Here is a 15,946-nt window from a genome sequence, read left to right as displayed (position 1 = left end):
CTGTCCACACATAAGGAAAAAGTCCTAGACCTGGCACACAGGCCTGTGTGGTCTGGCCCCTGCCCACCTCTATGGCCTCACTCCCCTCCTCAAACCCCCTCACTCCTGGCTCCAACCACTCTGGCTTTCTCTCAGAATCCCATGATCCTTCCTACCACAGGGCCTTTGCAGATGCTGTGCCCTCAGTCTGGAACACCTTCCCAAGTTATCTCTCACCCTCTCTCCCGCTCTCACCCCTCCATCATGTCTTCTGGGGAGGCTTTATTCTACCCGACACTCCCAAACCACCATGAACTTGTCCTTCCTAGTACCCCCTCCATCACACCTTCATATTCATCAGGGTGATGGCTTCATTAACGTCTCTCCCATTCCAGACCATAAGCTCCATGAGGGCAATGTCTGTGTGGACTCCCTCTTACAGCCCCAGTGATCTGTCCAGTACCTGGCACATGATGGACTCAAGAAACAGTTGTTGAACGAATGAATCTTGAGCACTTGTTAAGTTTTTCCAATGTGTTATTTCATTAAAAAAAAAAAAAAAAACCCAGTGAAAAATGAAAAGAGTACCCCAGAGAAAGTCAGATTAAAAGAACAAGTCTTTCCTAGTCGACATGCAGGTGAACTCAGCAGCAGCACCCAACAAAGTGGCTCCAGAGGAGCCCCTGAGGGTCTGCTAAGACCTGCCCCGACAACTAGCCCACCCCATATCCTGAGTTAGCGCTGGGATAGCTTCCTGTCACCACAAAGCCCCACCCCCAGCGGATATAACACCTCTCATGGTCCCCCAAGAAGTATGGAGGTGAAACAGATGCTGGGAGGGACTGGAGGGTGGCAGAGTCATTACTTGTATGACTGTGTATGGCCTGAGGTCAGTGTGGTTGTCTGGATAAACGATACCCAGGGAAGACGAGCCCTGCTCTGGTGCAGGCCTGGAGAGCAAGCCAGCGTGGGCAGTGTTCATGAGAGTAAGATCTGGGGGTTACAGGTGACCACAAGCTCCCAATGAGCTGACAGTATGACATGAGCCACTCAAAAAGGGCCTGTGACCTCAGAGGACATGAATAGAATTGAGGGCGCAGAACTGGGTGGCGGGACCTCTCTTGCTGTGCTTGGAAGAGACCCACCTGAGCTCCCGGGCTCAGACCTGGGTCTGGCACAGAGAGGACACTGACAGATTGGAACCTGCAGGAGGCCCTGGTAAAGAGGAGTGAGGCTGTCCTGAAGGTGGCTGTGGGGCCGAAGGGCAGATGCGAAAGCAGCCACAACAGCAGCGGTAACACTGACCGAGCCTAGCACACACAGTCCTCATGCTGGGAGCGTCACATGCCTTATCTCACTTAACCTTCTTACTTCTCAGGCAGGCATAACTATCCCCACCTTACAGATGGAGTAACGAGGCTCAAAGAGAGGCTGAATAGGGGATCAGAACCCAGATCTGACTGCATCAAAGTTTCTGCTCTTACTTCTTAAGTTTGGAAAGCGCTGCCTTCCTCCTCTCTGAGGGATTCTCAATGCCTATAGCTTTGGAGGCTCTGAGAAGTCCTGCGTTAAAGTCTGTGTTCCTTAATTTTAACCCTGTGTTGCCAAACTTTTTCAACAGCGCCATCTTTCTTCACAGAACACTTAGTAGCATCCCTTGGAACAAGTACTCTCTGGAATATTCTTTGAGAAATGCTACAATGAGGTACAGTTTCCCCAGCATGGGATCCTATTCTTATGCATCCATCACCTTATCCTTGGTACAGAGCTGGCACTCATCCCATCAGTGTTACAGAACTGCTCCAGAGGGAAAAGAGGGTAAGTTCTCCCCATCTCCACCATCCTGTTCCCCCATCCTTCCAGCACACTCTGGCCACCACAGCTACCCAGCTGTCCCTCTCTGGGGCAGGCTGAGGGGCAGAGAGGACAGAGTGGGACTTTGGAAGCAGATAAATCTGAGCTCCGGTCCCAGCTCTGCCACTCACTAGCTGTGTGACCTTGAGCAAGCCCCTTGGCCTCGCTGAACCTTTGTTCCTTCAACTATGAAACGGGGCTGAGGCTTAGATGAGGCATTGAGTGCGGAGCCCTGGACAAGTAGCAGGTGTTCAGAAGGCTCCAGCCTAACACACGGTCTAGCCCTCCTCGGAGGCTGGCTGCATGCCACCCCATGCCCCTGCCATCTCCTGGAGTCCCCCTATCAGGTATCTAGCACTGTTAGGCCATAGGTGCCCCCACTCTGCCCTGACCAGTGCTGGACTTGCCAGCTTGGGAAAACCTGATACTGTCCAGAGCAGGTGACTGTGAGAGCCAGACCCTCCCTCCTCCAGGGTGGGCTCACAACATAAATGTGTGCGTCCTGTGAGCCTGGACAGGGAGGCAAGAAGGGGCCCCGTTTTGGGGCCAAATCCTTGACCCCTGGCACACAGGAGATGTCACGGGGCAGCCTGGAGGGCTCAGTACCTGCCCCCATGGAACACTCAGAAAAAATGAGGCAAATGAACCCAGCTAACCATTGGTGGCTCCAGCCAAGCTCCTGGGCCTCCTTCAGGCTGAGCCCCTGAGTGGAGGATCTCATGGCCTGGGAACCTGACCTTGCCCACCCCCAGCCCAGAAGCCAGGCCCCGCTGTCCAGCAACAGTCCTTCCTGAACCCCAGTCTTTAGTGGTTTGTCTCCCTGGGCAGATAAGGCTAAATGGAAGCTTGGCTGGGTCTTAGAGCCCTCACGTGCCAGGCAGAAGGCTATGGCCTTTATTCCATAAGGAGGAGGCAGCCAACATGGGTGGCCAAGTCGGGCAGGAACCGGCCCAGAGCTGAGCTCGCCAATGCAGACTGAAGCAGTGGGGGCATGCTGGCCACAGACGGAGTCCCTGTCTTCCTCTGACCCCAGGCTTCGTGGCGATAAAAGGGGTGGCCAGACCTTCGATGATCCAGAGCGCACTTCCTTTAGTGTTGCAGGGGGTGTAAGGCTGGCACGGGCAGAAGTCACAGCACATGACACTGGCCACATCAGCTGCAGAGCACACCCCACCCCCACCGCCCTGTTCTCAGTCACCCAGCCCAGGAGGAAAACAGTGTTGTTCAGTGGGTGGCCTGCTAAGAATGCCAAAGGCAGAGATCTTTTCTCCCGGGGGCCGAAGGAAGCAGCTTGGCTGCCTGAGGCCTCCCACCTGCACACCCAGGGCAGCAGCAGGGAGGGACTGGCTGGCACTACAGGAGCAGGAGTCACCAGATCCAACCTGCCACGGTGCCCCAGGTGGGACCTGGGAGACCTGGGCTCCTGTTCGGCTCTGTCTTGCCTCGCTTGTGACCTGGGCAAGTCACTCACCCTCCCGGGGCCTAGTTATCTAAACTGTCCCATGGGGTCAAGAGCAGTATGCCAACGCTGTAAGGTACTCTTGTCATCCCCAGTTCACAGGTGAGCAAGCTGAGGCTAAGACAGGTAATGTGGCTTGCCCAAGGTCACCAGCTAGTAGAACACAGAAGCGTACAGATCCTTCTAACTCCGCTGCGTGCTGATGTCTCAGGCAGGGGCTGGTCTGATTGGTCATTTCCGTGTCCCCAGCGACCAGCACAGGTCCCGGCACAGAGGAGGGAGGTTTGTTCAGAGTGGTGTGGATGGGTCAACCAGTCTACGAGCTCCCTCAGCCTCCCCTCCCCCAGCTCTGGTCCTGGCAGCGGCTGGAGGCTGCTGAGCCAACGGGGTGGAATGACACTCAGTGGTGTCCTCACAGCAGCCCCAAAGGCCCCACCTCTGCCCGGGCTCTCTCCTAGTGACCCCCTGCGGGGCCTCCCATCCCCTCCTGGACTTAGGAGCTGGAAGCCTATAGCTCCTGCTTGGAGCCTGGGCCTGGGGAACGCCCACCGTTTGTACCTCAACACCACCATCCCCTGGCAGCCCTCACCACCCCCGACGCACCGCCCACAGCGGCCTCACCATGTTCATGATGGTCAGCACGTAGCTCTCGACATTTGGCTGCCCGTGGTACTCCACCATTTTAGCATCAGCTACCACCAGGGTCTCCACCCACTTCTCTTTGCTGACCGAGCGCTGGTGTAGACGCCTCGGCCGCTGCCGCCGCCACTGCTGCCGCTGTTCCCAACGCTCCCGCCGGGGCTCCAGCTCCGGGGACTCTGTGGGCCCCAGATGGGCTGTGGGTTAGCTGCCAGTAGACTGGCCCAGGGCACACGTCTCAAGGGCCTTTACCCAGTGAGCTCCCTCTGGGTCAGTGGGAACAGTGCTGGGATCAGAGGCAAAAGGCCTGGACTCCCATCATGGCTTTGCCCCAGACCTGTGCTGTGTGACCCTGACCTGGTCACTTCCCTTCTCTGATCCTGGGGGATGCCTGACTATAAATAGATAAGTTGATCAGCCTCACAGAGTGACTTCGGGGGGCTAATGAAATGGTGGATATGAACACAGTAAAGCACTGTGTCCGTGAGGCGAGCTCCTAAGCCCCTATCTCCCTGCGCTGATCCCTCCCCCGCTGGGGGGTAAGTACATCCCAGCACCTGCAGATCCCCCGGCCTAACCCCCAGCCTGGGGAGGCTGACCAAGACCCCAACCAGCTGACTCCACTGGAGACCTGCCCCACTGACCCAGGCTGCCCCCAGATCAGAAGAGGAAGCACATCTATGAAGCTGGGGAAATTGAGGGCAAGAAGCATGCCTCTTTGGATATCTGTTCCAGCAAAGAGAGTCCCTGAGCTGTGGGCAGCTTGTGAAGTTGGAGCAGTCCCCAAACCCCAGCAGCCCTTAGCAGGCAGCTCCTTACAGGAACTGGCCAGCACTGACTGCGGCCACTCTGCAGAAGAGGTGCTGGGCGCCACACTCTAGGTCTCCAGAATGGAAGTTGGTTATCCTGGGGTGGGACCAGAGTGGGGAGGGGAGGGAGGTTCCTGGCTAGCTGTCCTGCTGGGGTTGGGTATGGCCCGGCCTCGCCTGGACACCCGAAGAATAGTTGGCACAGCTGGAGGTGCCCCAGGCAGAGAGTGGGGAGGGGCAGGGAGAGACGGAGACGGAGCCCTGAGGTGGGGAGACAGATGAGCTGACAGTGAGAGGAGCCAGTCCAGGGCATGAGCGGGGGCAGGCCTGACAGGCAGAGGCCTCAAGCCCGCGGCACATTTGGAGGGCACAGGCTATGACGATGTGTCTGTCAGTCTGTGTCCCTTTGGTCCAACAGGAGCTGGGCATGGAGGTGTTGACAGAGGTTTCTAGAAGGCCCCTCCATGCCCCCAGACCTATCCCCTACCCGAGAGCTGGTAGCAGAGAAGCATACCTTTCACCCCACAGGTGCCTGGAGCCCTGGGGTCCCCCGGCTCTGCCCACCTCTCAGGGGCTTGGCGCTTGTATACCACGTGCGGCTGGGCGCGGCCAGGGCGGGCTGGGACACCATCCAGGGGCTCAATGAAGTAGTCCTCGTTGGAGAGCTGGAACACACCTTTCTGGGAAAGAAGCACCAGGGTCACTTGGGGAGGGCTGGCACTCAGTTGCTCTTCCCACCCATCCCAGAGGCCTGTCCTGCCCAGCGGAGCCCACCACCCCAACTGACCCCGACACACTGTGCTTTCCTCCCTCTGGGCCTTTGTTCACTTTGTACCCTCTGCCTGGAATGTCCTTCCTTACAGCTTCACCCAGCCAAAGGCTTCTAGGCTAAGCTCAGAAGCCACCAGCCTAGGAAGCTGCTCCATACACCCACCCTACCCCTTAGCCCATAAGAAGCAAGAAGTGGGTCCGCATCTCCTGCATCCCCAAAGAAAAGCAGGAATTACAATTAAAAGCTTAACATCAAGAAGAAAAAAAAAAGTCCTGGGGATGTAATGTACAGCATGGTGACTTTAGTTAATAATACTGTATTGTGTTTTTGGAAGTTGCTAAGAAAGATCTTAAAAGTTCTCATCACAAGAAAAAAAACTATATGTACATAAATTTGTAACTAGACTTATTGTGATCATTTCACAACACATAGGTGTCAAATTGTTGTCTGAAACTAGTATTTCAATGATATCTCAATACAAAGAACGAAATATGGTCACCAAAAGAAAGAAAGAAATGGGTCTGCTTCCAAATCTAGCAAGATGGCCACAGAGATGCCCACTGCCACGAGGACATCCTTGTCCCTGGTCCCAGGGTCTGCCAGAGAAGGAAAGCTGGCAGGGATGTCTTGGTCATGTCCGCTGGTATTCAGAGAGGCCAGAGGAAGGAGGGGCCTTGGTAAGTATCTTTGAGCAGCCCACCACCTCCTGGGGAAGCTCAGGACTCCAACACGGAAGAAGGTTTTATCTCCCTTGGACCTCCCTCACTGGCTCCAAGTTGGCCAGTTGGGTCACTCAGGGCCAGAGAACCTGGAGCGCTAGACAGTGCATCATCAGCTCTAGGGGCTGGAGGCCTGGGTTGAATGCAGACTCCACCACTGGATAACTGGGTGACCTTGGGCAAGTTCTTCCCTGAGCCTGCTTCCTCATTTGTAAAATGGGAATGATGCACCTGTCGCTCAGGCTCAAAAAGATTAATTAACTGTGTGGAAAGGGAGGAGCACAGACTGGGTAAATGAGAGACTTTCCCAGGCATATGGGCTCTCAAAGGCGCAGATACCCTAGAGCCTGTGAGGTGGACTGTCATTAGGCCCTGCCCTGCTACAGCCCATGGCTTTTCCTGAGCAATCTGAGCTGAGGCTCCCCCCACCAACAGTGGATGGCTGAGAATGTGCAACCCCCCAACTCCTCCCACACCCCACGCTTGGGAGCTGAGAGCAGAAAGGGGCCCTATCCTGCTTGGAGTGGAGCTGCTCTAACTGGGCACTCAAGCAGAGGGAGGCAATCAGGGCTGCAGGCAGTAGCCAGCATTACCTCAACCCAGAAAAACCTGGAGGCTGAGGCCTGCTCTCCAGCGAGGCTGCCTTATCAGCCCCTGAGGCAAGGTAAAGGTGAGGAAGCCTGTCCTGGAGAAGAACAGCCTAAGGGGGTGGGGGGTGGGCGGAGGGAAACAAAGTCATAACTGATCCCCCAAAGAAGAGGGATTCAGCTGCTTTCTAAGTTAGTCTACACACACCACAAACAGTGGTTCTCAAAGTGGGGTGTCTGGACCTGCAGCTTCAACACTATCTGAGAAACTGCCAGAAATTCAAATTTTGCTACCCTCACCTACCCTATGGTACACTGTGTTTTTAACAAGGCCTGGGTGACTCTGGCTCGCATTAAAGTTTTAGAAAGGCTAGAGAACAAAGAGGCCTGCGTTGTCCACCCCGTCTTGCAGGTGTGAATACTGAGGCTGGGAGAGGAAAAGCCAACAGGCCGAAGTCAGCAGGCAGGTCCGTGACCAGGCCGGGGGCACCCCGCGTCCCGCCAGCGCACCCTGCGCACACTCACCAGGCCGTCGCAGGCGCTGATGGCTGCCAGGCCGCCCTCGAGCTCCGGGTCCTGCACCTCGCCGAGCAGGTGGCAGGTGGGGGCGCGGGCCCGGATGTGCGCGCGGCCCAGGCCGCCGCGCCGCCGAGTCTCGCTCACGAAGCCGGGCGCCAGCAGGTGCGAATTGGCTGTCAGGTTGAAGCGCAGCTCGCGGCCGCGGTACTGCAGCTCGTAAAAGGCGGGCGCGGCGGGGCGCGCGGACACGTCCCTCTTACGCAGCGCGCGCGGCCACAGCTCGTAGGACAGGAAGGAGCCCCCAGCGTCCACGCGTACCGGGTGCACGATGTCCAACGCTGCCCGGCCCTCGGTGGCGTGCTCTGCAGGGAGAAGAGCCGGACCCGAGTGAGGAGCAGCCGAGAGGGCGGCTGAAGTCTGAGTGCCGGGACTCAAACACCCACCACCTGTGCTATTTCACCTCTCCGTGCCTCGCTGGCTCCATCTAGGTTATCGGGATAACCTCTTAACAGGTTTCCCTGCTTCCGCCATTGCCCATGTGGCATCCCTCTCCCCTAGTCTTCTTTCAGCGTAGCAGTCACAGGGATTCGTTCCAAATCAGTCAGATCATGGCCCTCCTCTGCTCAAAACCCTGCAAGGGCTTCCAGCTCACACACAGCAGGAGACAGAGTTATGGCGATGGCCTGTGAGGCTTTAGGCAAGGTTACCGCTCCAATCTCATCTCTGCTACACTTCCCGAGTTCCCTCCACTCGGCCACTGGCCTCCTTGCTGTTCCTCAAAGTCAGACATGTTCCTGCCTCAGGATTTTGCTTTGCTATTCCCTCCACCGGGAACACGCTTCCCTCAGTGTTCCACCTGACTAAACCCCTCACTTCTTTTCAAGTCCTTCCTCAAAGCTCTCCTCGCCTTATTTTAAAATTGCAACTCCCTGGCTCTCCCTATTCCCCCTTCCCTGCTTTATTTTTCCCCATAGCACTTCTGACATACTGTATCACTTAACATCTTCATTCTTTTTCCTATTTTTCTTTCTCCATCTCCTCCCAGTGTGAACTCTAGGAGGGCAAGAATCTTCATAGTCTTTGCTGAAGAGTTTAAGTGCCAGAGTATCTGGAAACTAGTAGTTTCTCAGTAAATATCTGTGTAAAATCTGTAGAATGGGGATAATTACTTACACTTTGGGAACTGAGGATTAAATGAACTGAACTGCTCCACATATAGCAGTGCCTGGCCCACTGACTGAACATGATGGCAAGTATGATTATTATGACTATTAGCCTAATGGATTTTTTTTTTAAGTGCCTGAGGGTTCTGCACACATCTCCAGGTCTCCTGAGATGAGGAGTCAGAGAACCACCCAGGTAAGGCTCCCTAGCCCTTCATCACTACCACTTCAGCGGAGCAGCTCTAGTTTATTTCTTTCACATTTAAGAGTTTGAATGAAAAGGTTCCAGGGCTGCAAAACTTCTGCAGACTTCTGCTCAGGCCCTTGCCATTTGCAGAATCCTCTCCTAGTCATTCTGTCTGCTTGGATTTCCCAGTAAGGCTTCATTCTTAATCTTTTTTTGCCATGGACTCCTTCTCAGAAAAATGTTTTTAAATGTATAAGATTAAATATATCAAGGAAATTGATTATATTGAAATACAGTTGTCAAAATAATTTAAAAAGTAGATGTGAAATTATGTGCTCCTTTACTAATGCACTAAACAAGATCTAATGGCAAATTTAACGACTATGGTGATTTAGAAGTAGTGATAAATGTCAACCTTATTTCAAGATACCTGCAACTGTATTGAGATAAAATACTTTGCTTTTCCTATTGGTAGCAAAATCACAGAGGTGCCAACACTATTGTGATTTGTTGCTAATATTTATAATGGAAGGAAATGCTAAATTTCACTTCAAGGTTACAAAAATTAAAGATGTAATATATTCCCATCCAAGGTCATGGATCCTCTGAATTCTACCCAGGTCTCTATGGCTGCAGATCCAGGTTAGGACACCTGCAGTAGAGTCCCCAGATTGCTTCTGGAGAAAGCAAAGAGACATTCAGAGAAGTGCAGAGACTGGCTTAAAGCCACACAGCGATAGTAATAAAGCCTCCCAAATGGTTTCAATCTCTCAGTAACATCGTTCTACACTCAGCAGTCTGTCCCTTGCTGGGCCTCAGTTTCCCCTTCGCCAACGTAAGGAGTTGGACCAGATCAAGTTTTTCAAACTGTTTTGGCCACTAGACCTAGTCTTCAAAAGAAATCTCATGTGGACACATACACACATAAGAGCACCACTGCTGGGGGTGGGCAGGAACCCCAGCGCTGATGCTCTGTTCCCCCTTTTCCTTCTCTGCAGTTCCCAGGCTCTGAGGTAGAGGTAGGAAACTAGCCCATGTGAGGTGTCTCCCAGCTTCGGGTCCTGCCCAGATCAACTGGCTTTATGCTTAGCTCCTGGGATCCTGGCTGCTTGTGACAATAACCCCTTGAGGCCACAAGGATGCCTGAGTGCCCTGCAGCTGTCCCACAGGGCTCTCTGTGTGGCCACTGCTGGGGCTGGAAGGCAAGCCAAGCCCAGCCTGAAGCTCCATCCAGGCCAGGCCGCAGAAACCCAAACTGCCCTCCAATCTGTCTCCTGTCAAACCACGTGTAAAGCGCCCTGCACGCGCCAGTGGTATGCCCCCCTGTTGAGGACATCCCCCGCGGCCCACAGCTTCCCCAGCAGGCCAGCCATCAGGGCATGGTCCTCTAAGAGCATGCTCCGAGCGAGGCAGGGTGGGCTGGGGTGACTTGCCGTGTGGCTCTGGACAAATTTTCCCTGTCTCTGAGTTTCAGGAGGGCACCAGTGCAAGGATTTTCCAGACATCTCAGATGAGAATTTGTTAAAAACAAATTCCCAGACCCTGCCCCAGACCCACTGAATCAGCATCTCCAGGAAACAGGACTGGGAAGCTGTGGGGTTTTTAAAAAATATTTTTTAACATCTTTATTGGTGTATAATTGCTTTACAATGTTGCGTTAGTTTCTGCTGTATAATAAAGTGAATCAGCTATACATATACATATATCCCCATATCTCCTCCCTCTTGCATCTCCCTCCCTCCCACCCTCTCCCTCCCACCCCTCTAGGTGGTCACAAAGCACCGAGCTGGTCTCCCTGTGCTACGGGCTGCTTCCCACTAGCTAGCTATTTTACATTTGGTAGTGTATATATGTCCACGCCACTCTCTCACTTCGTCCCAGCTTCCCCTTCCCCCTCCCCGTGTCCTCAAGTCCACTGGAAGCTGTGTTTTTACCAGGAGCCTCAGGGGACTGTGATCATCGGGGAAGTTAGGAAATTCCTCACTGGAAGGGAACCTGGCTGAACATCAGCAGTACCTGGAGAGCTCTGAAAAACTGCAGCTGTCCAGGACCCAGCCCAGAGATTCTGAGTCCATAGATCCAGGGCCCTGAGGCCCCAGAATCTGTATTTTTTTCTGTATTTTTCTAAACCTTCTGGGGATTCTGTTGTAACCATTTCAGGGCTGGCATTTGGAAGCCACTGGGCTGGATAATTTAAGGAGACTTCTTGCTCTGACATCCTAATAAGGGCATTTGGGATGGCAACTCCACAACCACAGCCGGCAGACTTTTTTGTTTGTCAGTGTATTGATTTGCGGGGGGGGGGGTGGCGTGGTTTGTTGGGCTGGCAAAAATGTTGGAAAGTATTTAATCAGTTGCTAGTGTTTAAAAAAAATCACATAATTTTGTATAAAAATCTCCATTTTCAGCTTAAAGTCTTATCATCCATCCATGTCAGGCCTAAATTCACACTTGTCAAAGTGGCCCTTCAAAGAGGGCCTGTGCTCCCCCATCTGCCTCAGTCTCTACCACTCCCTATGGTGTTCTCAACACTGTAGCTAAATATAGGTTGCCCTCAGCTTCACACTTGTATTGTCTTTCATTCAGTAAAGAACTGAACCTCTAACAAAAATGGGAAAACAAGAGATGGGCCAAGAGGCCCCATGTTTCGAGAAAAATGTCTTCCCACCAGCCTTGTTATGTTACCTGCCTGGTCCATCCCTCAGAATAGAGAAATGGGTGCAGGGTACTCCCTGGCACAGTGCCAAGAAGGTCCAAGAGAGGGGAGGGGATACCCCACAGTTGGACAGGGATGAAGAAAATCTTCGTTAAAGGGGCACATGTGAAATGTCCATTGACATACAGGTACGTATTTAAGCGTGAAGATGAGGAGGGCATCTTGGTGGTGGACACCATGTGGTAGACCCCCAGAGAAGTAGGAAAAAGCCAGGGGTGAGGGGAACAAGAGTAAGAAGCTTGGCCCAGGTGTATGTTTTGTGAAATGAGAGACAATGGAGTGACAAAATAATGCACTGTCAAAAGTATTGGCTTTAAACATAGGAAGACCCAGGTTCAGGTGCCAACTTGGCCACTTAATAGTTGTGTGGCCTAGACAGTCACTTAATCTTGCTGAGCCTCAGTTTCCTCATCTGCTCAGAGAATCCAGGTCAGAAAACTTAAGGAGGGTCACAGGGCAAATAGACGGAGAATAAGACAACAGCCACACTCCAAGGCTTTGTTTTAAATGAGTATTAACAGCAGTTCCCAGGGCGTGAACCATCACAGCCAAGGCTGCTAAAGACAAGCTGAAGGTCTGGGGGTGCTGAAGCTAACCAGCCATGAAGTGCTCAGTATACCAGAAAAACGAAAGCTACATGGCATACTTCTGGCAACAGCAGTGTCCTCAAACGTGTGTGGGTGGGAGAGGGTAGTATGTATGTGGCCGGGGAATTGGAACCACTGCGGAGAAATGGCTCCAAGAGCTCAACAGTGTCCCTGGGGAGGGATCCGTGACCTCGGGGTTATGCGGTCCTGTTGAGAATCCCTGCTCTAGACCTTGGGAAATTATTGCAAGACAGAAATTCAAGTGAGTTATAAAGAAGCGTCCTCTTAAGTTCAAAAATGTAATGGGGCTAAGTAGAAATATGCTGCAGGTGAAAGGCATTAGAATTAATGTGCTCTAGAGACAGAGTGCCTGGGTTTGAATTTGCAGCTCTGCCACCTACAGCTGTGAGGCCCATGGGTAAATTACTCAACCACACAGTCTCAGTTCCTCCATCTGTAAAATGGGTATGATAATAATCGTACCTTAGGTTGTGTAAGAATTCGATGAGTTAATACGTAAGTGCTTAGTACAGTAGATAACATATAGCAAATGTGAACTAAGTTATGATTGAAAATTAGCAAGAGAAGTTCTAAAGTATACTTAGCTATTTCTTTAAAAACCTGTTTTATCTCTTTGCCTAATGGTGTAATAAAATATTTTTTAATCAAAAATTTAAAAATACAGGATGTTACCACTTTTACTGCAATAATTTTCATCTTCTTGTTTTGTTTTGCAATAGTCAATTTGTATTGTTTTGCCATTAAAATATTTTTAAATGAGGACAGAGTGAGTTAAAAAACAAACTCTTTCAACGTCTCCGACAGCTGACCCCTGGTAGAGACAGTGGTGGCTGAACCTACCACCACCCAGTGCCAGCAAAGGGTAATTGCAGGTTCCAGTCTCTGGTTTGTGGGTGCATCAGAGCTGAGCCAGCAGAGCTAGAGCTACAGCAGGATGGGAGCAGGGACTACTAGTGGTTTATGGCTGAGACTGTCCCGCCAGGGAGTTTAGTCGGTTGTGATTGGACTGAGTTCCTGCCACAATGGGTGTTGAATACTTTGAATATCACCCCTAGGTGACAGAACTGTCACTTTGGAGCTTCTACCAGAGAAATGCCAACATGGTGTTTACCCTCACCTCCTTATCAAGTACCTGGGTTACAATCCAGCCCTTCAAACGACCCACAGTTCATGCCAAAGAGAAAAAATAACCAGGGTGTGTGTGTGACACACACACCCTCCTCCTTTGAGTCTGTCCTCACTTGCCTGCAAGCACATGTGTGCACACACACATAGAGCTCACATGTGTGATACAGTGTTTTGATGGCCCCTGCCCCAGTCCCAGCAATCCCAACAAGTCCTTGGTTTGTCACATTTTCCTAAAAGTGAGCCCAAGACAAGTTCTCTGGCCTGAAAGAAGGTAGGGTTCAGTGGGCAGGGGCCCCGGTCTACATCCCCCAGGCAAGTCCAAAGAAAATGACAGAGCTCAGCAGCCTCAGGATCAGGGATCCTGAGCAGGAGCAGACTGGGGAGAGCCCCATGCTATGTATCAATGGGAATACTTCAAGACACTCACCTTGAAGGGGGACCCAGATTAGATAGGAGGGGTGCCTGTCTTGGCTCCACCCCAAATGGCAGGTTCAAGTTACAGGACACACCAAGGACTCCCTGATCTTACTGCAACTGCCTGGCAGATTAATAAAAATCACAGCCAGCACGTGGTAGGTTCTCTGCTCTGTGCAAAACAATCACATTTAGCATCTCACTTAATTCTCACAAAAACCCTTAGAGGTAGATACCATTATCCCCATTTAACAAAATGGGCAATCTCATACATGTGTCTGGTCTGCAGTAGAAGTAAAGGGGACACTGACCACAGGGGACTCTCCCCCCCCCCCCACCTTTCTCCCACAGCTGCCAGGGGGCCTGGACCCAAGTTCAGGCTCAGGGGCAGTTCCTTGGGGTAACCACTTTCCTGCTCCCTCATCCCCGTCACCTGGTTCATCCTCATGGGTCCCCAGCTCTGGACAGAAGGAAAACACAGGCTTCACCCAAGTAGCCCAGGAGTCCAAACCAGCAGGTCACTCTCCTCTCTGAACCTCTTCCCTCATTTATAAAAGGACTTTCCATCACACACCTTGCAGGGCTGTTGTGGAGCTAATGAGAAATAAGAACTAGGGAGGCTGGCACATGGTGCTTCTCATTAGATGTTTGCTCCATCCCCTACACATTGCTGCTAGATAGGGAGCCTCCTCCCTAAAACACTGCCTTCATCAGCTGCTCCCCTCAACGGCTCTAAGATCTGGTTTAAATGTCCCCTGCGTTCCGGCCCATATGCTTTTCTAGCCTCACAACCACAATCCCTCTGCTGGGGAGGCAGGTCTCCCCCAGGCCCAGCAGGCAGGCCTAATCTAGCCACCCCCCTCCACCAAGCCCGGCCGTGATGCACCCCCACCCCCAACACGCACCCTTCCAGCCCATCCAAAGTTCATCCATCCTTCCAGTCCCTCCAAGCTCAGGCCCCTCCTCTCCTACAAAGCCTTCCCGTCTGCCTCGCCAGAACGGCTCTCACCACTACTTGACCCGCCCCCATCAGACCAGCAGCTCCCTGAGCGGCAGGCCAGGGGTCCTCTACACCCTCTGTTCCTAAATTCCCAGGCCGGCTACTCCGGACGCTCCAGGAGCTCCGCGGGCCGGCGGACGGCGGCGGAGCAAGATTCTGGACACGGGCCAGAGGCTCGTCGGAGGCCAGCCGGCCGGGGCGGGGAGAGCCGAGCCCAGGGCTGTGGAAAGAAGCTCCTTCTCCCCGCTCCACTCCAGGCGCCTTCACACTTGGGGGAGGGGGAGGCAGGAAGCGCAAGGACCGCGCGAGACCCGGCCCGGGGAGCCGCCGAGGGCCGGCAGGCACCTAGAGGCGGTGGGTAGGGGCCGGGGCGGGAGCGCGGCGGGGGACCGCGTAGACCTGCGACCCCGAGCCCTCGTCCGCAGCGCCCTGGCCAGCCTGCTTTCCAGACGAGGCGCACTGAGGAGGGCGAGAAACTGAATCCATCGCGTGTAAGCCACGCTCCGTCCAGTCCCTCCGACGAGAGATCCCCGGGAGAGACAGACGCGCTCTGCGGTACCCGAGGTGGGGAAACTGGAGCCCGAAGAGCGTCTAAGAGGCTCTTTCCGGCTACAGGCAGGGTGGGTAGCGGAGTCGGGGGCTAGGGAAGGCTCCCTGGAGGCGCGGTTTCGCGGCCCCAACCCCACCCCTGTCCCTAACACCAGGGGGCGCGACAGCTCCAGGCAGAGCCTGGAGGGCACAGGGTCTTGCAGAGGTGAGAAGGGGCTAAACCGAGGCTGGGGAAGCGGGGAGGGGTGGCAGGGCCGGCCGGCCGGGGTGGCCACCCACCTGGTGCAGATCCGTGGGCGCTGGGCGCCAGAGCGCAGAGGAACAGGAGGAGTGGGCGCAGCAGCGGCGCGGGGCTGCGGGGATTCGGGCCGCCGGGCATGGCCGGTGCCGGGCGGCCGCCGGGCGATCCCGCGCGCACACTCTCGTCTCGTCCGCTCGCTGCCCGGTCCCGGGTCCGGCTCAGGACATGCCCGACCCGCGTGCAGCTCCCGGCGTCCCGGGCCCGGACTCCGGCCCGGCGGGCGGCTACGCTCGGTCCGCTGGCAACAAAGGCTGCAGAGCCCGCCCCCTCGGCCGGCAGCGGAGGCAAAGAAAAGACCGGGGAGGGAGAAAGAGAGAAAGAAAGAAAGGGAGGGAGGGAGAGAAGTCGCCGGCCCCCGCCCCGCCCCTCGGGCTCCTTCCCCCGCCCCCGGCCCGCCCTCCAGTCCCGGCTCGGCCTCGCCCCGCCCTGGCCCCGCCCCCGCGGGCCACTCGGGGCCGGTGCCGGCGGCCCACCTCTCCAGGGCGGAGTTGGGGCAGGGAGCTAGTAGCGCCCCCAGACGGCCGCTTGGCCGCCCACCGGGCC

General features: G+C 54.3%; 1 protein-coding gene across 1 annotated transcript in view; it reads right to left on the bottom strand.

Moving 5' to 3' along the window:
• ADAMTS7 (ADAM metallopeptidase with thrombospondin type 1 motif 7) overlaps positions 1 to 15,726 on the bottom strand; it is a 62,511-nt gene extending 46,785 nt beyond the window's left edge. Inside the window, exons 1-4 of the mRNA XM_057544781.1 lie at positions 15,382 to 15,726; positions 7,344 to 7,699; positions 5,255 to 5,420; positions 3,914 to 4,110 (exon numbers count right to left, since the gene is read on the bottom strand). Of these exons, the coding sequence (XP_057400764.1) occupies positions 3,914 to 4,110; positions 5,255 to 5,420; positions 7,344 to 7,699; positions 15,382 to 15,481 (819 nt within the window). The 5' untranslated portion in view covers positions 15,482 to 15,726. The remainder of the gene's footprint in view (positions 1 to 3,913; positions 4,111 to 5,254; positions 5,421 to 7,343; positions 7,700 to 15,381) is intronic.
• Positions 15,727 to 15,946: the final 220 nt, after the last annotated feature.

This window comes from Balaenoptera acutorostrata, chromosome 3 (genome assembly GCF_949987535.1).
Source record: "Balaenoptera acutorostrata chromosome 3, mBalAcu1.1, whole genome shotgun sequence".
NCBI lineage: Eukaryota > Metazoa > Chordata > Mammalia > Artiodactyla > Balaenopteridae > Balaenoptera > Balaenoptera acutorostrata.
Note: the sequence above shows the minus strand (reverse complement) of the source record. Positions and strands in the feature narration are given on the sequence as shown.